The sequence below is a fragment of the Canis lupus genome, chromosome 20, assembly GCF_003254725.2.
Source record: "Canis lupus dingo isolate Sandy chromosome 20, ASM325472v2, whole genome shotgun sequence".
Taxonomy (NCBI): Eukaryota; Metazoa; Chordata; class Mammalia; order Carnivora; family Canidae; genus Canis; species Canis lupus.
The window spans coordinates 19,451,353-19,468,041 of record NC_064262.1 but is presented as its reverse complement, the minus strand read 5'-3'; the positions used below and the strand labels follow the sequence as shown (position 1 = coordinate 19,468,041).

Here is a 16,689-nt window from a genome sequence, read left to right as displayed (position 1 = left end):
GTGCCACCTTTTATTTAACCATCTATCAGTTGATGGACATTTGGGTTAGACTCTTTGGCTATTGTGAATAATGCTGCTATGAATATTTGCTTACAAGTTTATGTGTGGACATATGTTTTCATTTCTCTTGGGTAGATACTTAGGAGCAGAATTGCCGGGTCACGTGGTAGTTCTGTGTTTAACCAGAACTGTGGACCTTTTTTCCAAAGTTGCTGTACCATTTTATAGTCCCACCAGCAGTGTGTGAGGGTTCTAATTTCTCCACATCCTGAGTATATTTATTTTAAGGGAAACTTTCTGTCACTGCCACGAATTCTTGGCAGTAACATAAACAGAAGGTAATCATCAAATGAGACCCTGAGAAGATGAAACAATGTTGGTCATTTCTAACTTGGCTGTTGAAAGTTCTGTATCTGAGATCTGCTGTCTTGAAACAGAGTTGAAAGGGAAGATTAGGCAGCATTAGAAGGTGTTCAAGACATGTTAGCACCAAGCTGAGAGTTTCTCACTGACATTGTTGAAAAAGAACTGGGAAGGGAATAACTTTCTCACTCAGAGACTCAAAGTGATTTGATGCGGTGTCTTAATGATAATTGCAACTGACACATCACCCTCTGGAACACACAGAATTTGGAGGCACGAATGCCATATGCAAGCCCGTTTCATCCTGTTTCAGCAGTCAGTTCCATGGTTACGTCATGCAAGTAACTCAGAGGTGGGAGAGGTCATGTTTGTTATGTTTTTTGGGTTTTTTTCTCATGGTATGTGTTTTCTAATAACTCTTGGGTAAATTTGAGAAACTGTGAAGGTTACTACATTCTTAGGAGGATAATAGCTATTCACTCAGTACTGTCATCTCTGGGAATATACTGAAGGCCATAATGAAAAGAAGAAAAGATATCTGTTGGCTCACAATGTTTAGTACCAGACCTTTTTTTTTTAATATGACAGAGTAGTTGAAAACAAGCAACAATAGGGCAATGCTGATAAGGTCTGGTATTTTCATTGGATGAACTAGTAGATAGCCGTTACAATGATATAGCTGTGAAGGCTTAAAAAGTAACAAGAAAAATAAAAGAATTGGATGAAAAATGTGGCATATAAAGTTATAGGTACACTATTAGTACAGCTGTAAAAATATATATTCAATGGAATAAAGACCAGGATATAACATGCAAAGTAAGTTTTATAGGGCAAGATTTTTTTTCCATTTACCAACATTAATATTCTAATACGTATGTTTCATACATATATATATATATATATATGTTGGAGTGCATGCATGCACGTGTGTGTGCACGCCTGAGTGGCTCGGTAAGAAGGAGAGGGAGAGAGAGAATCCCCAGCAGAGAGCCCAAGGCGGCTCCATCTTACAACTCTGAGATCATGACCTCAGCTGAAAATAAAGTCAGATAGTTAAACAACTGAGTCCTCCAGGTGTCCCTGTTTTTAATTGGAAGTGTACATTGAATATTTTATTCTGACCTTTTTCTAAAGATTGTTTGTTTATATTGCCTTAGATTGATGGTATTTAATTTTGTCTTTGATATAAATTACAATGAAAGAATTACAATCACCAGCTGAGGTAAGTTTGGGGAAGGAAATAAGCAAAGACCATGATAGAGAATAAAAGGAAGGTGCTCCTTCATTGAGGTGGCCAGGAAATCTCATTCTGCTGTTTAAAAGAGGAGGTATCAATGCAAAGGGGAGAATATTCCAGGTGGAGGACACAGTTTTTGTATAAAGGTCCAGGAGGACACAGTTTTTGTATAAAGGTCCAGGATGTGAGCATAGCACTGAGTATCTCAGGTAGAAAGAAGGAAAGGTGGTGGGTGCAGAGGTCCCCATAGTGAAGGGTCAAGAGGCAGGGAGCATCTTCTAAACTGGCTGAAGTCCTGGAGAATCCTGGGAGGGATTAGGCTGGGAGGAATTCCGTGAGCAAGGAGCTAAGCTCTTCATTGAGTTAAGAGCAGTGTCAGGAAAAAGCTGTGAGATGACACCAACAAAGATAGAAGGTAGAATATTTTTCATCTACAGACTTCACTATGAAGACATGTTCCATGTCTAGGTGTGGCAGTGAGGTGGGCAAGGAGGACTCCAGCCCATCGACTGCCCTGAGGCTCCTGGGGCAGGGGAGGAGGAGCAGCCTCCATATGGGGGTCTGTCTGCTGGGGAGGTGGCGTCCTCACAAGGCATCCCCCTGTTTTCATTAAAGCAATATGTGAAGAGAATACCCTGAGGAAAAGGCTGAGCATAGAGTGGGCTTCCCTGAGGGCATGGGGGAAGAACTGGGGAGGAAAGAGAGGTGAGAGGTCAGCTCAGATCAATAGTTCTTGGCTGTAGCTGAACTATGGGTGGTTGTGGTACAAGCTTGTTAATAAGCAAACTCCAGGACCTCCCCCAAGACCCACTGATTCAGGATCTCCTGTGTGGTTTTCATATTAACAAGCACCTCTAATGATTGATATGCAGCTGAGTAGGGAAGCCCTTGCACTAGATGGTATCTGGCATCTCTTCCAGCTGTGAAACTACAAGAATGATGGGGATTTGGATCAGGGCCCCCAGCAGTTAGCAACAAGGAAGAGATGGATTCGGTGAGCAAATCAAAGGCTGACTCAAGAAGAGAATATGAGAGAGGCAGACCTAGACAAAGGTGATTGGAAACATTTTTAAGCCCTACAGTAGGACTCTTTATTGACTGCTAAGCTATAAGTTTGTTTCTTTGTGCCTTACAAAAAGGAAACGCATTGGCTTAAAAAATGGAACTGTCTGGGGGCACCTGGTGGCTCAGTTGGTTAAGGATCTGACTCTTAATTTCAGCTCAGGTCATGATCTCCGGGTTGTGAGATTGAACCCCACATTGGGTTCCATGTTGAGCTTAGTGCTGGGCATGGCGCATCCTTAAAATTTTCTCTCTCTCTCTCTCTGCCCCTCCCCTGCTCCTGTACTTGCACTCGCTCTCTCTCCCTCTCTCTCTCTCTCTCTCAAAAAAAAAAAAAAAATTGAACTGTCTTCAGTTATGGTCAGGTGCACCTGGATCCAGGTGCTCAGGTAGTGCCAACGAAGATGTGACCTGCCACCTTTAGGCTCTGCTTTCTACTGTGCTGACTCCCATTCAGGCTCTACCAGTGTGGTGGCCAAGATGGTTATCATCAGTTCCAGCTTTAGTTGGAAGTTTCTCAAAATTCACTCCAGTCCTCTTTTATAAAGTATAAACAAAAACTTAGCCGTCTGTCAGAGCAGGGCTACAACTCCCCACTGCCCATTCCCTTCCCAAACAAGGGGTTAAGGAGTTTAAGGTTCATAGTCTGTACTTTCCTTGATCCTCGAAGGCTCTCAGGTGACATCTGAGAGGTGCTGAGTGTGCCTTTGGTAGGAGTGAGTGAAAGGTACACCCTTTCAGTGGCCTTAAACTTGATTATACATTGTGATCAACACAAATGCTTACTACCCGAAACCCGAGATTTTTAATGTAATATGAGAGGCAATAAGGTGGGGAAAGCAAAGGTCTCATTAAATCCCAACCACTGATACTTGAACTGCCACCAGAAGAGGCCTTTAGTTTTCTTTTTTAATACCTGTCATCAGACACCAAGAAAGATTGCACTCCCTAGCCCCTGCTTTTTAAACTGTGCAGTCCCAAATCACGGAAGCCTCTGCTAGGCTGCAGAGGAGTGCAAGTTTTCTTTAATTTAAAAAAAAAAAAAAAATAAAAAAAAAAAAAATAAAAAAAAAAAAATAAAAAAAAAAAAAGTTGGGGGCAGCCCGGGTGGCTCAGTGGTTTAGCACTGCCTTTGGTCCAGGGCGTGATCCTGGAGGCCAGGGATTGAGTCCCACATCGGGCTCCCTGCATGGAGCCTGCTTCTCCCTCTGCCTGTGTCTCTGCCTCTCTCTCTCTCTCATGAGTAAATAAATAAAATCTTAAAAAAAAAAAGTTGTTGGGGTGCCTAAATGGCTCGGTCAGTTAAGCACCCAACTCTGGGTTTCAGCTCAGGTCATGATTTCAGGGTCATAAGATGGAGCCCCATGTCAGTGCCACTTTGCACAGAATCTACTTGAGATTCTTTCTATCCCTCTCCCTCCCCCTTGCTTGGTCATACACACATGCACATGTGCGTTCTCTCTCTTTCTCTCAAATAAAACCTTTTTAAAAAGTTGTCAAATATTTTGGGCATACAAAATGGCACAAATAATAACATAATGAATTTCTGTGTGCCTGGCACTCATCTTAAGAAATAAAAATTTAAATCCCCCAAGATAACCACCATCCTGCATTTGATGTTTATCACCCTCATGCACATTTACTACATAAGTCTGAGAACAATAGACAGTGCTATTTGGCTTATTTTTAAGCTTCATCTAAATGCTATCATTCTATTGCTATCTTTCTGCAGGTTGCTTTTTTCCTCTTTGACCTTATATTGATATGTGATATTCTGGTTTGTTAATTTTCACTGCTATGTAGTATTCCTCTTAAACATACTGCAAATGGGGATCCCTGGGTGGCACAGCGGTTTGGCGCCTGCCTTTGGCCTAGGGCGCGATCCTGGAGACCCGGGATCGAATCCCACATCGGGCTCCCGGTGCATGGAGCCTGCTTCTCCCTCTGCCTGTGTCTCTGCCTCTCTCTCTCTCTGTGTGACTATCATGAATAAATAAATTAAAAAAAAAAACATACTGCAAATGTTCATGGTTCACCTATGTATAGACAGCAAAGTTATTTCCTTTTCTTCACTATTATAAAAGGGCTGCTGTGAGCATTCTTGAATGGGTCTTGTACAAATGTGCAAGAATTTCTTCAGGTTATATATATAGGCATAGAACTAGAGGGCTAGAGGGTGTATGAGCCTCTTTATTCCTGCTAGCTGTTACCAAATGGTTGTGCAAAATGTTTGGGTCAACTTACACTGTCAGTGGCTATTTCTTTTTTTTTGTAAGGGGTGGGGGCAGAAGGAGACAGGAAGAGAGAGGATCTTAAGCAGACTCCATGCCCAGTGCAGAGATCTCACCACCTCAAGATCATGACCTGAGTCAAAATCAAGAGTCAGACACTTAACCAACTGAGCCCCCCAGGTGCCCCTCCCCAGCTATTTCTGAGCTGTTGCTCACCTCCATATCTACTCTGGAGTGTGGATTGTTTAACTTTTATATTACTCCTTAAGTTGTGCCAATCTGAAAATAAAATGGAATCCCTTTACTATTTAAATTAGTATTTTCCTGATTACTAAGGTTAAAGCTTTTTGCTCATGCACAAGCCCAATAGGTGAAGCTAAACTGGGCAGGGTTATTTGGAAGGAGCAGTGGTTCATATTTAAGATCCCTGTGCTATTGCATTGATTGTTTTAGAACTTTTGGATGATACCTGTGCTCCTAAATATTGAGCATAATTTCAGGCAAACAAGTTTGTATTAGATCTCTTTTGTAGCATGTTTTGAATAATCTTTTGCCTTTAAAAAAAAAAAAAAAAGCCCTGCTGCCTCCAGAGCTCTGGATCCACTTGGCTCTGGTGGCCTGTGGCCTGTGGCAATCGGACTGTGATTTTAGCATCATCTATGGCACATCCTTCCCATCCTTTTACATAAGTTAATTGAGCGCTGACTTTCATAGTTGGTATGAAAACTGGCCCACAGAGCAGAGGAAGAGATGACATCGGAGTCCACACGGCAGGAGTCCTTCCGTTCACTAGGCATGATCCTGATCAAGCACCTTTAGTCTGTCTCCTCTGCCTGGAATGCTCCTCACCCAGAAATGCACATGACTCATCTCCCCACTTCCAAGTTGTTGTCAGATTTCACCATCTCCGTGAGGACTTTCCCAGCTTTGCACAGTATAAAAGTACCTACCAGCCTATCAGCCACTCTTGTATTGCCTCCTGCTTAGGATGTATTTCCTACATAGCCCTGATCACTGGATAACTTTCTGTGTCAGTTACTTGGTTGCAGCTACTTCCTTCTTTGTCTTTCCTCTACCACAGTTTCTGCAAGGACAAGCATCTTGGTCTGTTTTGCTCTCTTCCTGGTACGTAGAGCAGTTCTTTGCACATAGTCCTTAGTATAGATTTGTTGATTAATAAATGGTCTGAAGTTAGCAGGAAATAGCAGAGGAGAGCATTTCTGAGAAAGAAAGACACACACACAAACACACACACACACACACACACACACACACACACACACAAGACAGCAAGACAGAATGCATGTGCCAAGACCTGGAGACAACCCAGCAGTCTACTGACCAGAAACGAAAATGGATGGAAAGTATGAGTATGTGTGACTATGGCTACGAATATGAATGGTTCTCCGCCGAGGCTGGGGGTGTTGGAGGCAGTTGCAAGAGATGTAACTAGAAGCCATGATGATCAGTTTGGACTCAATCTGGAGGGCAGCCAGGAGCCCTTACATTATTTTAATCAAAAGAATAACATTCCTATTCACATTGTAGAAGAACATCACTCTGGTGCCAACAAGAAGAAATGATAGGGTGAGAATTAAAGGATAAGACTGGAGGCAGGTGGGCCATCTAGGGAAACGGCACAGTGGCCGAGATGAGAAAAGCTGGTGGTCTCACCAGGTCGCAGCAGGTGGATGAAGAGAAGCAGACAACTTCGGGTGGTACTTAGGATATGTCTAGTGTCTTTCTGCGATCTGTGCAATCAGTGGAATCTGTATCTCGGCATCTGAGCTTAGTTGAGCCTCCAATAAGCTCCTCTTAAGTGAGCAAATTGGAAAGCCTTCCAATGTGCTCCACCCACATCTTCACTTCCCCTCCCAGTGAAAGAAATCTGGAGCAAGACTGCCATGATTCAACAAAGCAGTGGCTAATGGAGCAGTGCACGGATTGGACTAGGAGGTTTTGGAAGGAAGGTAGCATTCCATGTCCAAGTTTCCCCGGCCTCCAACTCTTTTGTGCAAGTAAATTAGTTTCATTTGTCTCAGGGCACCTTTTCCAGGCCAACTCCTTCCAACTTGCCTGCAAATGTCTCTCAGTGGTGTGTTTGAGGCTTGGCTGCATCTCCTTGTCTGGAACAAATCTTTTATTACGAGGAAATAGCTGGATGATGATTCTGGACTCTTGGACCTTATTCCCCTCTCAGCTGTTGACTCAGGATTTGATACCTTGGTAATTTGCAGCTTAACCTGCCTCCTTGCCTGCCTGTTTCTCATTAATATGACTTACATACTGGAAGCTGAATTTCAAACCTGCCACCTCAGCAATTTTGAGCGAGACAGTTAGGATTAACACCTGTTTCTCAAGACTCTCCAAAGATGTGATGGAGGGACATATGTTATTTTCTTTGCTCACCTCCCAGACTTGCATGATTTTCCTTTGGTGCGGTGGTCATGCATTCCACTGCAACCTAAAACCATCCAGATGATGGGGATATCATGTTGCTGGTTTCACATGGGAAAGCCACAACCCACCCTCATTTTGTTCATGTTGCATTCAAATCTAATTTGCGTGGCCCGTGTGAGTGTGAGCACCACAGCCCCAGTGTCAGCTGTTGGAAGTTTAGCAACTTACTATTTCCAAACATGGGCCATTCGGCAGCCAGCAAGCACTCTCGACAGCTGAGTGGGGCAGAAAAAGTCTCAGACACCTATGACAGTCCAAACAGTGACTCATCCTGCTATTGCCAGGATAAATACAGGAATAAATGGTATTTTTCTGTAAGCAGGAAGAATTGTCAAAATGCTTATCACTTTATAAAATATAGCAGATTGTAGCTGTTCATGTCTTGAAATGTTCCAACCATTCACTAGCTGGGCTTTTTTTTTAAATTTTGTTAGTTTATTAATAGCCTTAAATTGTTTTTCTTCTTCCTAGGAGGCCTGGAGAACTCAGGAGTTTTCAGGCTGTGCTGCCTCCAGAGCTCTGGATCCACTTGGCTGTGGTGGCCTGTGGCAATCGGCTGGAGGAGACACTGGTCATGCTCAAGTCAGCTGTACTCTTTAGCCACCGGAAGATCCAATTCCACATCTTCACAGAAGACTCTCTGAAGCCCGAGTTTGATAAGCAGGTGAATTTGTAGACATGGTGGCGCAGTAGTTACTGAGTGCAGCCAGACTGCATTTTGGGACATGCATATCCCGTTCACTAATGTGATTCTCTAATTTTTGCTGTGTACTCAGCGTGGGACCACGAACTCTTGACTCTGAGCCTTACTGTTCTCATATATAATTTGGGGATAGTCATACCTACCTTACAGAGCTATTGTAAGGGTTCTGTGAGATGATGAACTTGAAGCACTTGACCCCAGGGCCTAAGCCCTCTGGTGTAGTTAACATTGTTCTCATTTAGGGGGCAGGTACCTTTCTACAAATTATATGTGTTTTTTGAATGACAAGTAATAAATGTTCATTAAAATAAATTCAAATGATACAGATGTTATAGATTAAAAGGCAGGAGTCCTTGGTACCCCCAGTCCCACACAAAAAACTATCAGTTATCAATTTTGAGTTATTCCATATTTTTTTCATGTACAAGTGTGTGTGTGTGTTTATCTGTGATGTATGTATGTATGTGTGTATACATGTATATTTATAGATATAATCATATACCCGAATAACACATATAATTGTATGTGCCCAGATTAAAATATATTTCTTTTATAAAAGCAAGGTTATTCTCTATGTGTTTTACCGGAACTTGCTTTTCCTCCTTGAAAACCATATCATCAGCATCATTCCAGATCAGGACTCAAACATTCTTACCTCATCTTTTCTGGTGACTGTGTAATGTTTTATCATGTGCCCAGATCCTTGTTTACTTGGCTATTCTGATACTGAAGAACAGGTGATGATTTTTTACCACTGCACAAGGAGAGCTTTGGAAACACCTCTTCTCCCCAGTCTAGGTACGTGTGTGACTTTACAGACCACACTTGGCTTTGTCCTAGATGTTTTCTCTTGCGGTAAGGCCTTGAGTGCTGGTAGAGAAAGAAGCGGTTTTGTTTTGCATCTACTCACTTGGGGTCAGCAGGGCCTCCTCCTGTCACCAGCCTGGCTGCACTAATGAGAAATGCCAAAGAAGCATGTTAGGCAGAGTAAGGCTAATGACAGAAGGCTAGAAAATGTGTTATGTTTTCTAAAGAAAAATATCACCTTGACATCATCACCAAGAGAAGCCAAAGAGTCTCAAAGCTTTGAAATTAATTAGAAAATGCCTTGAAAAAAAAAAAAGAAAGAAAATGCCTTGAAGGGCAGCCCGGTGGCTCAGGGGTTTAGCGCCGCCTTCAGCCAGGGCCTGATCCTGGAGACTGGGGGTCTAGTCCCGTATCAGGCTTCCGGCATGGAGCCTGCTTCTCCCTCTGCCTGTGTCTCTGCCTCTCTCTTTCCCTCTCTGTGTCTCTCATGAATAATAAATAAAATCTTAAAAAAAAAAAAGAAAATGCCTTGAAAAAGATCGGAGTCAAAGGAAGGGGAAGGGGTTGGAACACACATGGTTTGCTGCTCTGCAGCTGTGGTGAAAAGAGATGGTGATGATAATTACCATTTATCAAGGGCTTCTGATTTATGATTTACTCCTACTTAACCCTCACCGGAAGGTAGCAATCATGTCCCTCTTTTGCAAAGAGTTTTAGTGATTTACTCATCAGGTGTTGGTTCAAGGTCACAGCTTCAGACCTCCATGAGCTTAACTCTTGTACCCAACTACCTCTCCAACTAGTAGACGGAAGACTCATCTGCAAAACTCAGCTCCCTGTGTGCTTGCTGCCAGATCTCAGGCAAGCCTTGTGGCCTTCCCTGTCTGTAACCTGAAGCTATCAGCATTGATAAAAGAGCTAAGGTGTCTAGAATTAGGATAGGTTAGGTCAGGCTGCCATAACACCTCCCGAAAAGCTCGGAGATTTTCCATGTTCCTGCTGTTTTTCTCACACGGGCACTTAGGTCTGGGACAAAGATGACAGAGATTGTGCCTTTTTTGTTTATTTTATTTTATTTATTTATTTATTTAGGTAATTTCTACACCCACAGTAGGGTTCAAACTCGCGACCCTGAGGTCAAGAGTCACATGCTCTTTTGACTAAGCCATCCAGGCGCCCCACGACTATTCACGCTTTGAGTTGCACCTGCTGGAACACTTGGTCTCTAAGTTCTTGGGATGCCATGCAGGAAAGAGAGTGACAAGTGGATCACGACTGAGCCTTTTGCTCCCCCAGCTTGGCAGTGACATGAGTCTTTTCCACTCACATTGAACTGTCCAGAAGCAGTCAGAAGGCTCAACAGCAAGGGGCTGAGAAGTGCTTAGTGTGCAAGAAGTGAGGAAAGTGGGCTGTGGGAAAACTCTAGCAATGTCTTGCACAGTATCCATCTAACAAGTATTTGTTGAGTACCTACTGTGTGCTAGAGGCTGGAACATGAGGATAGAGTAGAACAAAATAGATTTGAACTTGAAGAAGGCAAGGGCAAGGAAGATGTGTGTAACTATGTATATGGGGCAGATTATATTTCCCAAAGAAGCTCCCAGTGGCCCCACCTTCTGTTATTTGCACCCTAGGGTGCTCTCCTCTTTCACCGTCCCAAGGTTTGGTCTGTGTGACTGGCAGCATAGGGAAGATGCCATGCTCTGTCACTTCTGAGATTACATTTCAAAAGGCACCATGCTTTCTATCTTGGTTGCAATCACTTTCTCTCCTGAGTCACTTGCTATGGGGTAAGCCACTTTCATGTCAGAGCAGCCCTTGTCCAGGCCTACGTGGTGAGGAATCAGGGCTTCTTGTGACACTCATGTGAGTGAGCTTGGAGACAGAACGTCCCACTGCATCAAGCCTTCGGATGACTGTAGCCCCAGCCAGGAGTTGGACTATCCCCTCATGAGGGGCCCTGAGCCAGAAAAACCCAGCTTACAGATTTTTGACTCTGAGAAACTGCATGAGAGAATACATTTTCGTGGTTTTTGAGCCACTAAATTTTTTATAAGGTAATAGCTAATTCATATGCGTCCATATGCATCATATGTATATATATGAAAAATAGAGTATGCTACATGTAATGTTTGTGTGACATATAAGGCTTGGACATAGAAAGAATCTAGCGTCTGCCTGGCTTTCTTGGGATGCCTGCCCCAGGAACCTGGCCGACATGTGGTGAGAGAGCCCAAACTAGCCCATATGGAGAGATCATGTGGAGAAGCCCACTCAGAGAGGAGCTGAGATCCCCAGCCCATAGCTGGCCTCAGTGGCCAGACACATGAATGGACTAGCATTCAGATGATTCCAGCCTCCAGTCTTCAGAGCTTCTAGCCTAGGCCCCAGATATGTAGCAGTGTAAGACGCCCCTTCTCTACCTCATCCGAATTCCTAATCCATGGAATCTGTGAACATAACAGATAGTCATTTTATACTACTAAGTGTGGAGATAATTCACTATGAGCCATGGTAATGGGCACATTATAAATTAGGAACTAAATTGTATGGGAAAATCATTGAATTTGAAAAATAATTTGAATTGCTCTGACGACTTTATCCTTGTGATGGCTCCTTTCCTCGGGTCTTTGTTAGACCAGTGAAGCTCAACTAACAAAGGAAATTGAAATAGGGTATTAAAAGACAAGCAGGGATCATGGTGCCAGTTTAGATATACAATCTTGACTCTTATGGAAGTCACAGAACTTTTCTCAGTCTCAGTTGTTTCATCTGCATGGAAGGGCAAATGATCCTTGCTCTGTTATTGCAGAGCATACTTGTGAGGCTGAATCAGATGATCTGTTTATTCTTTCGTTCCCACAAAGATTCTTTGGAACATCTCCTGAACCTTGCTAGCCCTAAGTAGTAGGGCTTTGTGGGCAGTTGGTTTGTGTGTAGCCACAGGAGATGCTGGTATGGAGGGGCAGCATCTGCCACCCTTCACAAGGGTCTCATTTCCAACCCTGAGGCATTGTGGGAGTATCCAGTTTCTTGTGATAACTTCCTGTAAAGCTCAGGGCAGTGTGTCTGAGGGTAAAAACAAAACAAAGTGCCGGTTGACATTATGATTCCTCTGGAAGCTGCTTTAGGGGTGAATTCTATTATATATAAGCAGAATGTTCTTTAAAATTTCTAAGCTGTATAAGTACAATAAGTTTAGTGGTACTTACCAGGTATAATGTAGATACTTAATACTTTGGCGTTTCATTTATTTTTGTCATCTCTCAATATAGAAACTGAAAATGCCAGCTGGTTGATTTCCTAGCCTTTCCAGGCAGCTCAGGAATCAGACATGTGTTTTAGGTTTGGCTCATCTGTCAGGAAAAAATGGGACACAGAAGGGGGGATAACCACCAATCCATTCTGGTGATAGGTGGTGCCAGCGGGATGGAAACATGCTGTGTGTGCGTGTGTGTGTGTGTCTCTAACACAGGAAGAGGTGTCAACAGGAACTTCCAGTGGCTGGAGTTGGTATACTATTCAAATACATGTACTGAAACAAATGTAAATGGGCTGAACATTCCAGTTGAAAGACATAGATTGGCAAAGGTAAATAAACCCTTCTAGAAGATAGGATACTAAAGATCGAAGAGTCAAGGAAACCCACAGACCATGGGACCTTCCCATTCTCCTTCTGGGGCCGATTTTGGACTATTGTGCTCAGTTTTACTGAGTATTTTTCCCTAGTGTCCATGGACTTGGTCAATATTGTCACACTGAGTGTTTATGACCAGTGTTAGTTCTAACGTGTCAGGACAGTTGTGCCGGGTTTTGTGCCTGGTGTGGGTTCTAATTGGTCAGTGCCCTTCATAAATCAGTGATCAAATACTTTATCACTCCTTTCTCACTCTGAGATTTCTCTCTCATATATCCATCTCTAAACTTCAAGTCTAAAGCATTATCAATGGTATGTTTCTTCAAACATTTTTATGTGACCATATAAGCAACATGTGTACATTGTAAAAAAAAAATCATAAAATTATAAATAAAAAAATCAACCATCCTAATGGCCAGGAAAAGCAATTTTAACCTATTTACTTATATTTCTTTTTTTATGTATCAACATCCAAAATGGGATCATACTCTATATTTCTTCTCACATCACTGAGTCTTATATTACTGAGTTTCTTCTAAATCTGGGGTTGTCTAACTTTTCTCTGTAAAAGACCAGACAAAAGCTTTTTTAAGCTTTGCAGGCTGTGTGGTCTTGTAGCTACTCAAGTCTGATAATCAGTGAAAAAGCAGCCACAGAAATATGTAAACATACTTAGGTGTGACAGTGTTCCAATAAAGCTTTTATTTATGGACTCTAAAATTCAAATCTCATGTGATTTTCACATGTCACAGAATATTACTCTTGTTTTTACTTTTTAAAGCTATTTATAAGTGTCTAATCATTCTTGGCTTGTGTGCTTTTTGTAGCAGGCTGGATTTGGTGTTTGCACTGCCAGTGGCTTGCTAACCCTTATTGTACTGTGTTGTCACTAGTAGGTGCATGATATTCTGTTATGTAGACATACCCCAGAGCTTTTTAGCCAAATTGTTATTTAGGTTGTTTCCAGCTTTGCACTGTTACAGATAGCGTTATGATATTATTGTTATAAATATGAATGCACTTTTAAATTTTTCCTTAGAAAATTCTTAGAAGTAGGGCATCCCTGGTGGCTCAGCGGTTTAGTGCCGCCTTCACCCCGGGCATGATCCTGGAGACCTGGGATCGAGTCCCACATCGGGCTCCTGCATGGAGCCTGCTTCTCCCTCTGCCTGTGTCTCTGCCTCTCTCTCTCTCTCTCTCTCTCTCTCTCTCTCTTTCTCTCTGTGTGTGTCTCATGAATAAATAAATAGATCTTTAAAAAAAAAGAAAATTCTTAGAACTATTGAGTCAATGGGGAAGCATTAACTCAAAAAATTAAGAAGATACACAGATGGCAGATAATCATACGAAAGAATGCTCAACATCATATCATTGGGGAACTGCAAAGGAAAACAATGAGATACCATTGCACACTTATTAGAATGGCTAAATCTGCAACATTGACAACACAAAATGCTGCTAAGGATGTGCAGCAACAGGGATCCCTGGGTGGCGCAGCGGTTAAGCGCCTGCCTTTGGCCCAGGGCGCGATCCTGGAGACCCAGGATCGAATCCCACATCGGGCTCCCAGTGCATGGAGCCTGCTTCTCCCTCTGCCTGTGTCTCTGCGCCTCTCTCTCTCTCTGTGACTATCATAAATAAATAAAAATTAAAAAAAAATCTTTAAAAAAAAAAAGAAAGGAGGTACTTGAACTGTCCTTTAAAAAAAAAAAAAAAAAAAAGGATGTGCAGCAACAGAAACTCTCCTTCATTGCTGGTGGGGATGCAAGATGGTACAGCTACTTTGGAAAACAATTTGACACTTTTTTAGAAAGCTAAATGTAGACTATACAGTCCAGCAATCACACTCTGCGATTTACCTTGATGAACTGAAAAATTGTCTAAAAACCTGCACGTACGTGAATGTTTACAGCAGCTTTATTTATAATCGCCCAATCTGGAAGCAACCAAGATACCCTTCTGCAGGTAAATGCATAAACAAATCATTGTATATCCACACAAGGGAGGAACCTTAAGTGAATTTTGTATAAGAAGGCCAATCTGAACAGGTTATATACTGTATGATTCCTATTATATCACATTCTGGAAAAGGCAAAATTAAGAGACAGAAAAATAATTAGTGGTTGTAGGAATTCAGTGGGAGGGAAGGTGGAAGGGGTAAATAGGTGGAAAAGAGGAGATTTTTAGGGTGCTGAAACTATTCTGTAATGGTGGATACTCAATATTATGCATTTGTCAAAGCCTATAGAATGTACAACACAAAGAGGGAACCCTAAGGTAAGCTATGGACTCTACTTACTAACATAATGGATATTGGTTCATCAGTTGTAAGAAATACACGACACTACTGGAAGATGTAGGTAACGGGGAAAGTGTGGGGATGGGGGAAGAGGGGGATGGTAGATGGAATTCTGTGCTTCCTTTTCAGTTTTCCCGTAAACATAAAAGTCCTCTAAAAAATAAAGCCCATTAAATAGTTTTGTTATGATATTAACATATGCAAAGAAAATAATAATATATACTCACTGTGAAAGTTCTAAAGAACACAGAAATATAAACTTAAAAAATGAAACCACCACCTCCACAGGTGTCCACTTTTAACAGTTTTGTGTCTGTCTAGATTTTTCTCTTCGTATAAAATACACATGCATATATTTTCCCTTTAAGACAGAAACATAAATTTTTTTTGCAGTTTGCTTTTTCTAAAGTCTATATATAATAAATATTTTTCCTTAGCACATATAGATCTACTTTAATTGTTACAATAGTCTATTGTATAGTTCTATCATAATTTTCCCAATTCCCAATTATAGGGCATTTAGTTTGTTTTCATGGTTTTTTTTGTTGTTGTTGTTTTGTTTGTTTGTTTTTATTACAAACTAGCCTGTGTTGAAAGTCCTGTGCCTTTATCTTTTAGGATTGGTTGTTCCCAATTTCCAAATTGTCCTCTTGGAAGTTTATTCAAATTTATATTCCCCTTGTGGTGTTTATGTACCAGTCTCCTAACATCCTTGACAACTCTGGATGTTATATTTTTTTTAATGCTAGCTATGGTCTTTCATTCATTGAGCATTAATCATTGTGGTGAAGTTGGGTAAATTATCTGAATAATTTCCACTTGAACATCCAGAAGCTTCAGGTGTTTTCCATATTTCTGGGGCCTATTCACCCTCCCCTTGTCTTCCTTATTTTTCAGTTACGACAGTGGCCTGACTCATATACAAAGAAATTTGAGCACAGAATCTACCCCATCACGTTTTCAGTTGGAAACCCTCAGGAATGGAAGAAATTATTCAAACCATGTGCTGCTCAGAGACTCTTTCTTCCGGTAGGAACAAGAGCTTTTAATCAAATGATGCTTGTGAGATAATTACTCTTGGAAACATGGTGGAATTAACTGGTGTGTGTTTAGAGACATTTTACTTAGAGCTGAAATGTATTTCTCTTGGATTCTGTAATTGATTCTCTTAATTTTGGGGTATAGAGGGTTCCTGTGTTCAAGCAGTTGTTTCTCAAAGATTAAGGAACTGAGAGCATCCAATGCATGTGTTGGAGTATGGGTCTTTGTGACTTTGGCTCCACCTTAATAGCTTCGTGAACCTCTGTTAAGTCCCCCATCTTCACTAGGCCTCATGTTCCTCCACAGGTTTTGCACATAGTTGACCCTCAATAAATGTTAGCTTTGATAACTTTTACTTCTCTTAAAACAACGATTGCCAGATGTAGCCATGCTAGGGAACAATTCAAAAAAGGTCCAGAATTTTTGATTCAGCCTGTTGGTTTTTAATTTTTGGATTAAATATTTTTTGTTCCTTTTTAAAAGTCCTAAATAGAAAAATCACTGAGGATGTATCAAACTCCCTTGGAGTTTGAGCCTGACAGTGCACTGAACAGGCAATTGGAAGTATGATCTGTGCTGAAGTCTCATGAATATATGTAACCTGGGGTTTCACACTGGTCGGTGAGAGGTCATAGAACATTCTTTGGGGCATGGCATTTATGGTGAGGCATGACCAGCATAAAAAGCAGGAATCACTGAGTGACAAGGGCCTGGCTGGTAATGAGAGAGAAGAGGGTACCAAGCAGATGGAATAATATATTCAAAGGCCCCAAGTTGGGAAAGGAGCATGGTAAGGAAAATAAAAGAAGGTAGAGTCACCAGAAAATAGGGTGACTTGCGATTGAAGAG

The 16,689-nt window shown here is 41.7% G+C and overlaps 1 protein-coding gene across 1 annotated transcript in view; it reads left to right on the top strand.

Annotated features, from left to right (window-relative positions):
- Positions 1 to 16,689, top strand: part of GXYLT2 (glucoside xylosyltransferase 2) — a 90,655-nt gene that overhangs the window by 13,857 nt on the left and 60,109 nt on the right. The window contains 2 exon segments of the mRNA XM_025456583.3: positions 7,825 to 8,017; positions 15,697 to 15,828. Coding sequence (XP_025312368.2) covers positions 7,825 to 8,017; positions 15,697 to 15,828 — 325 coding nt within the window.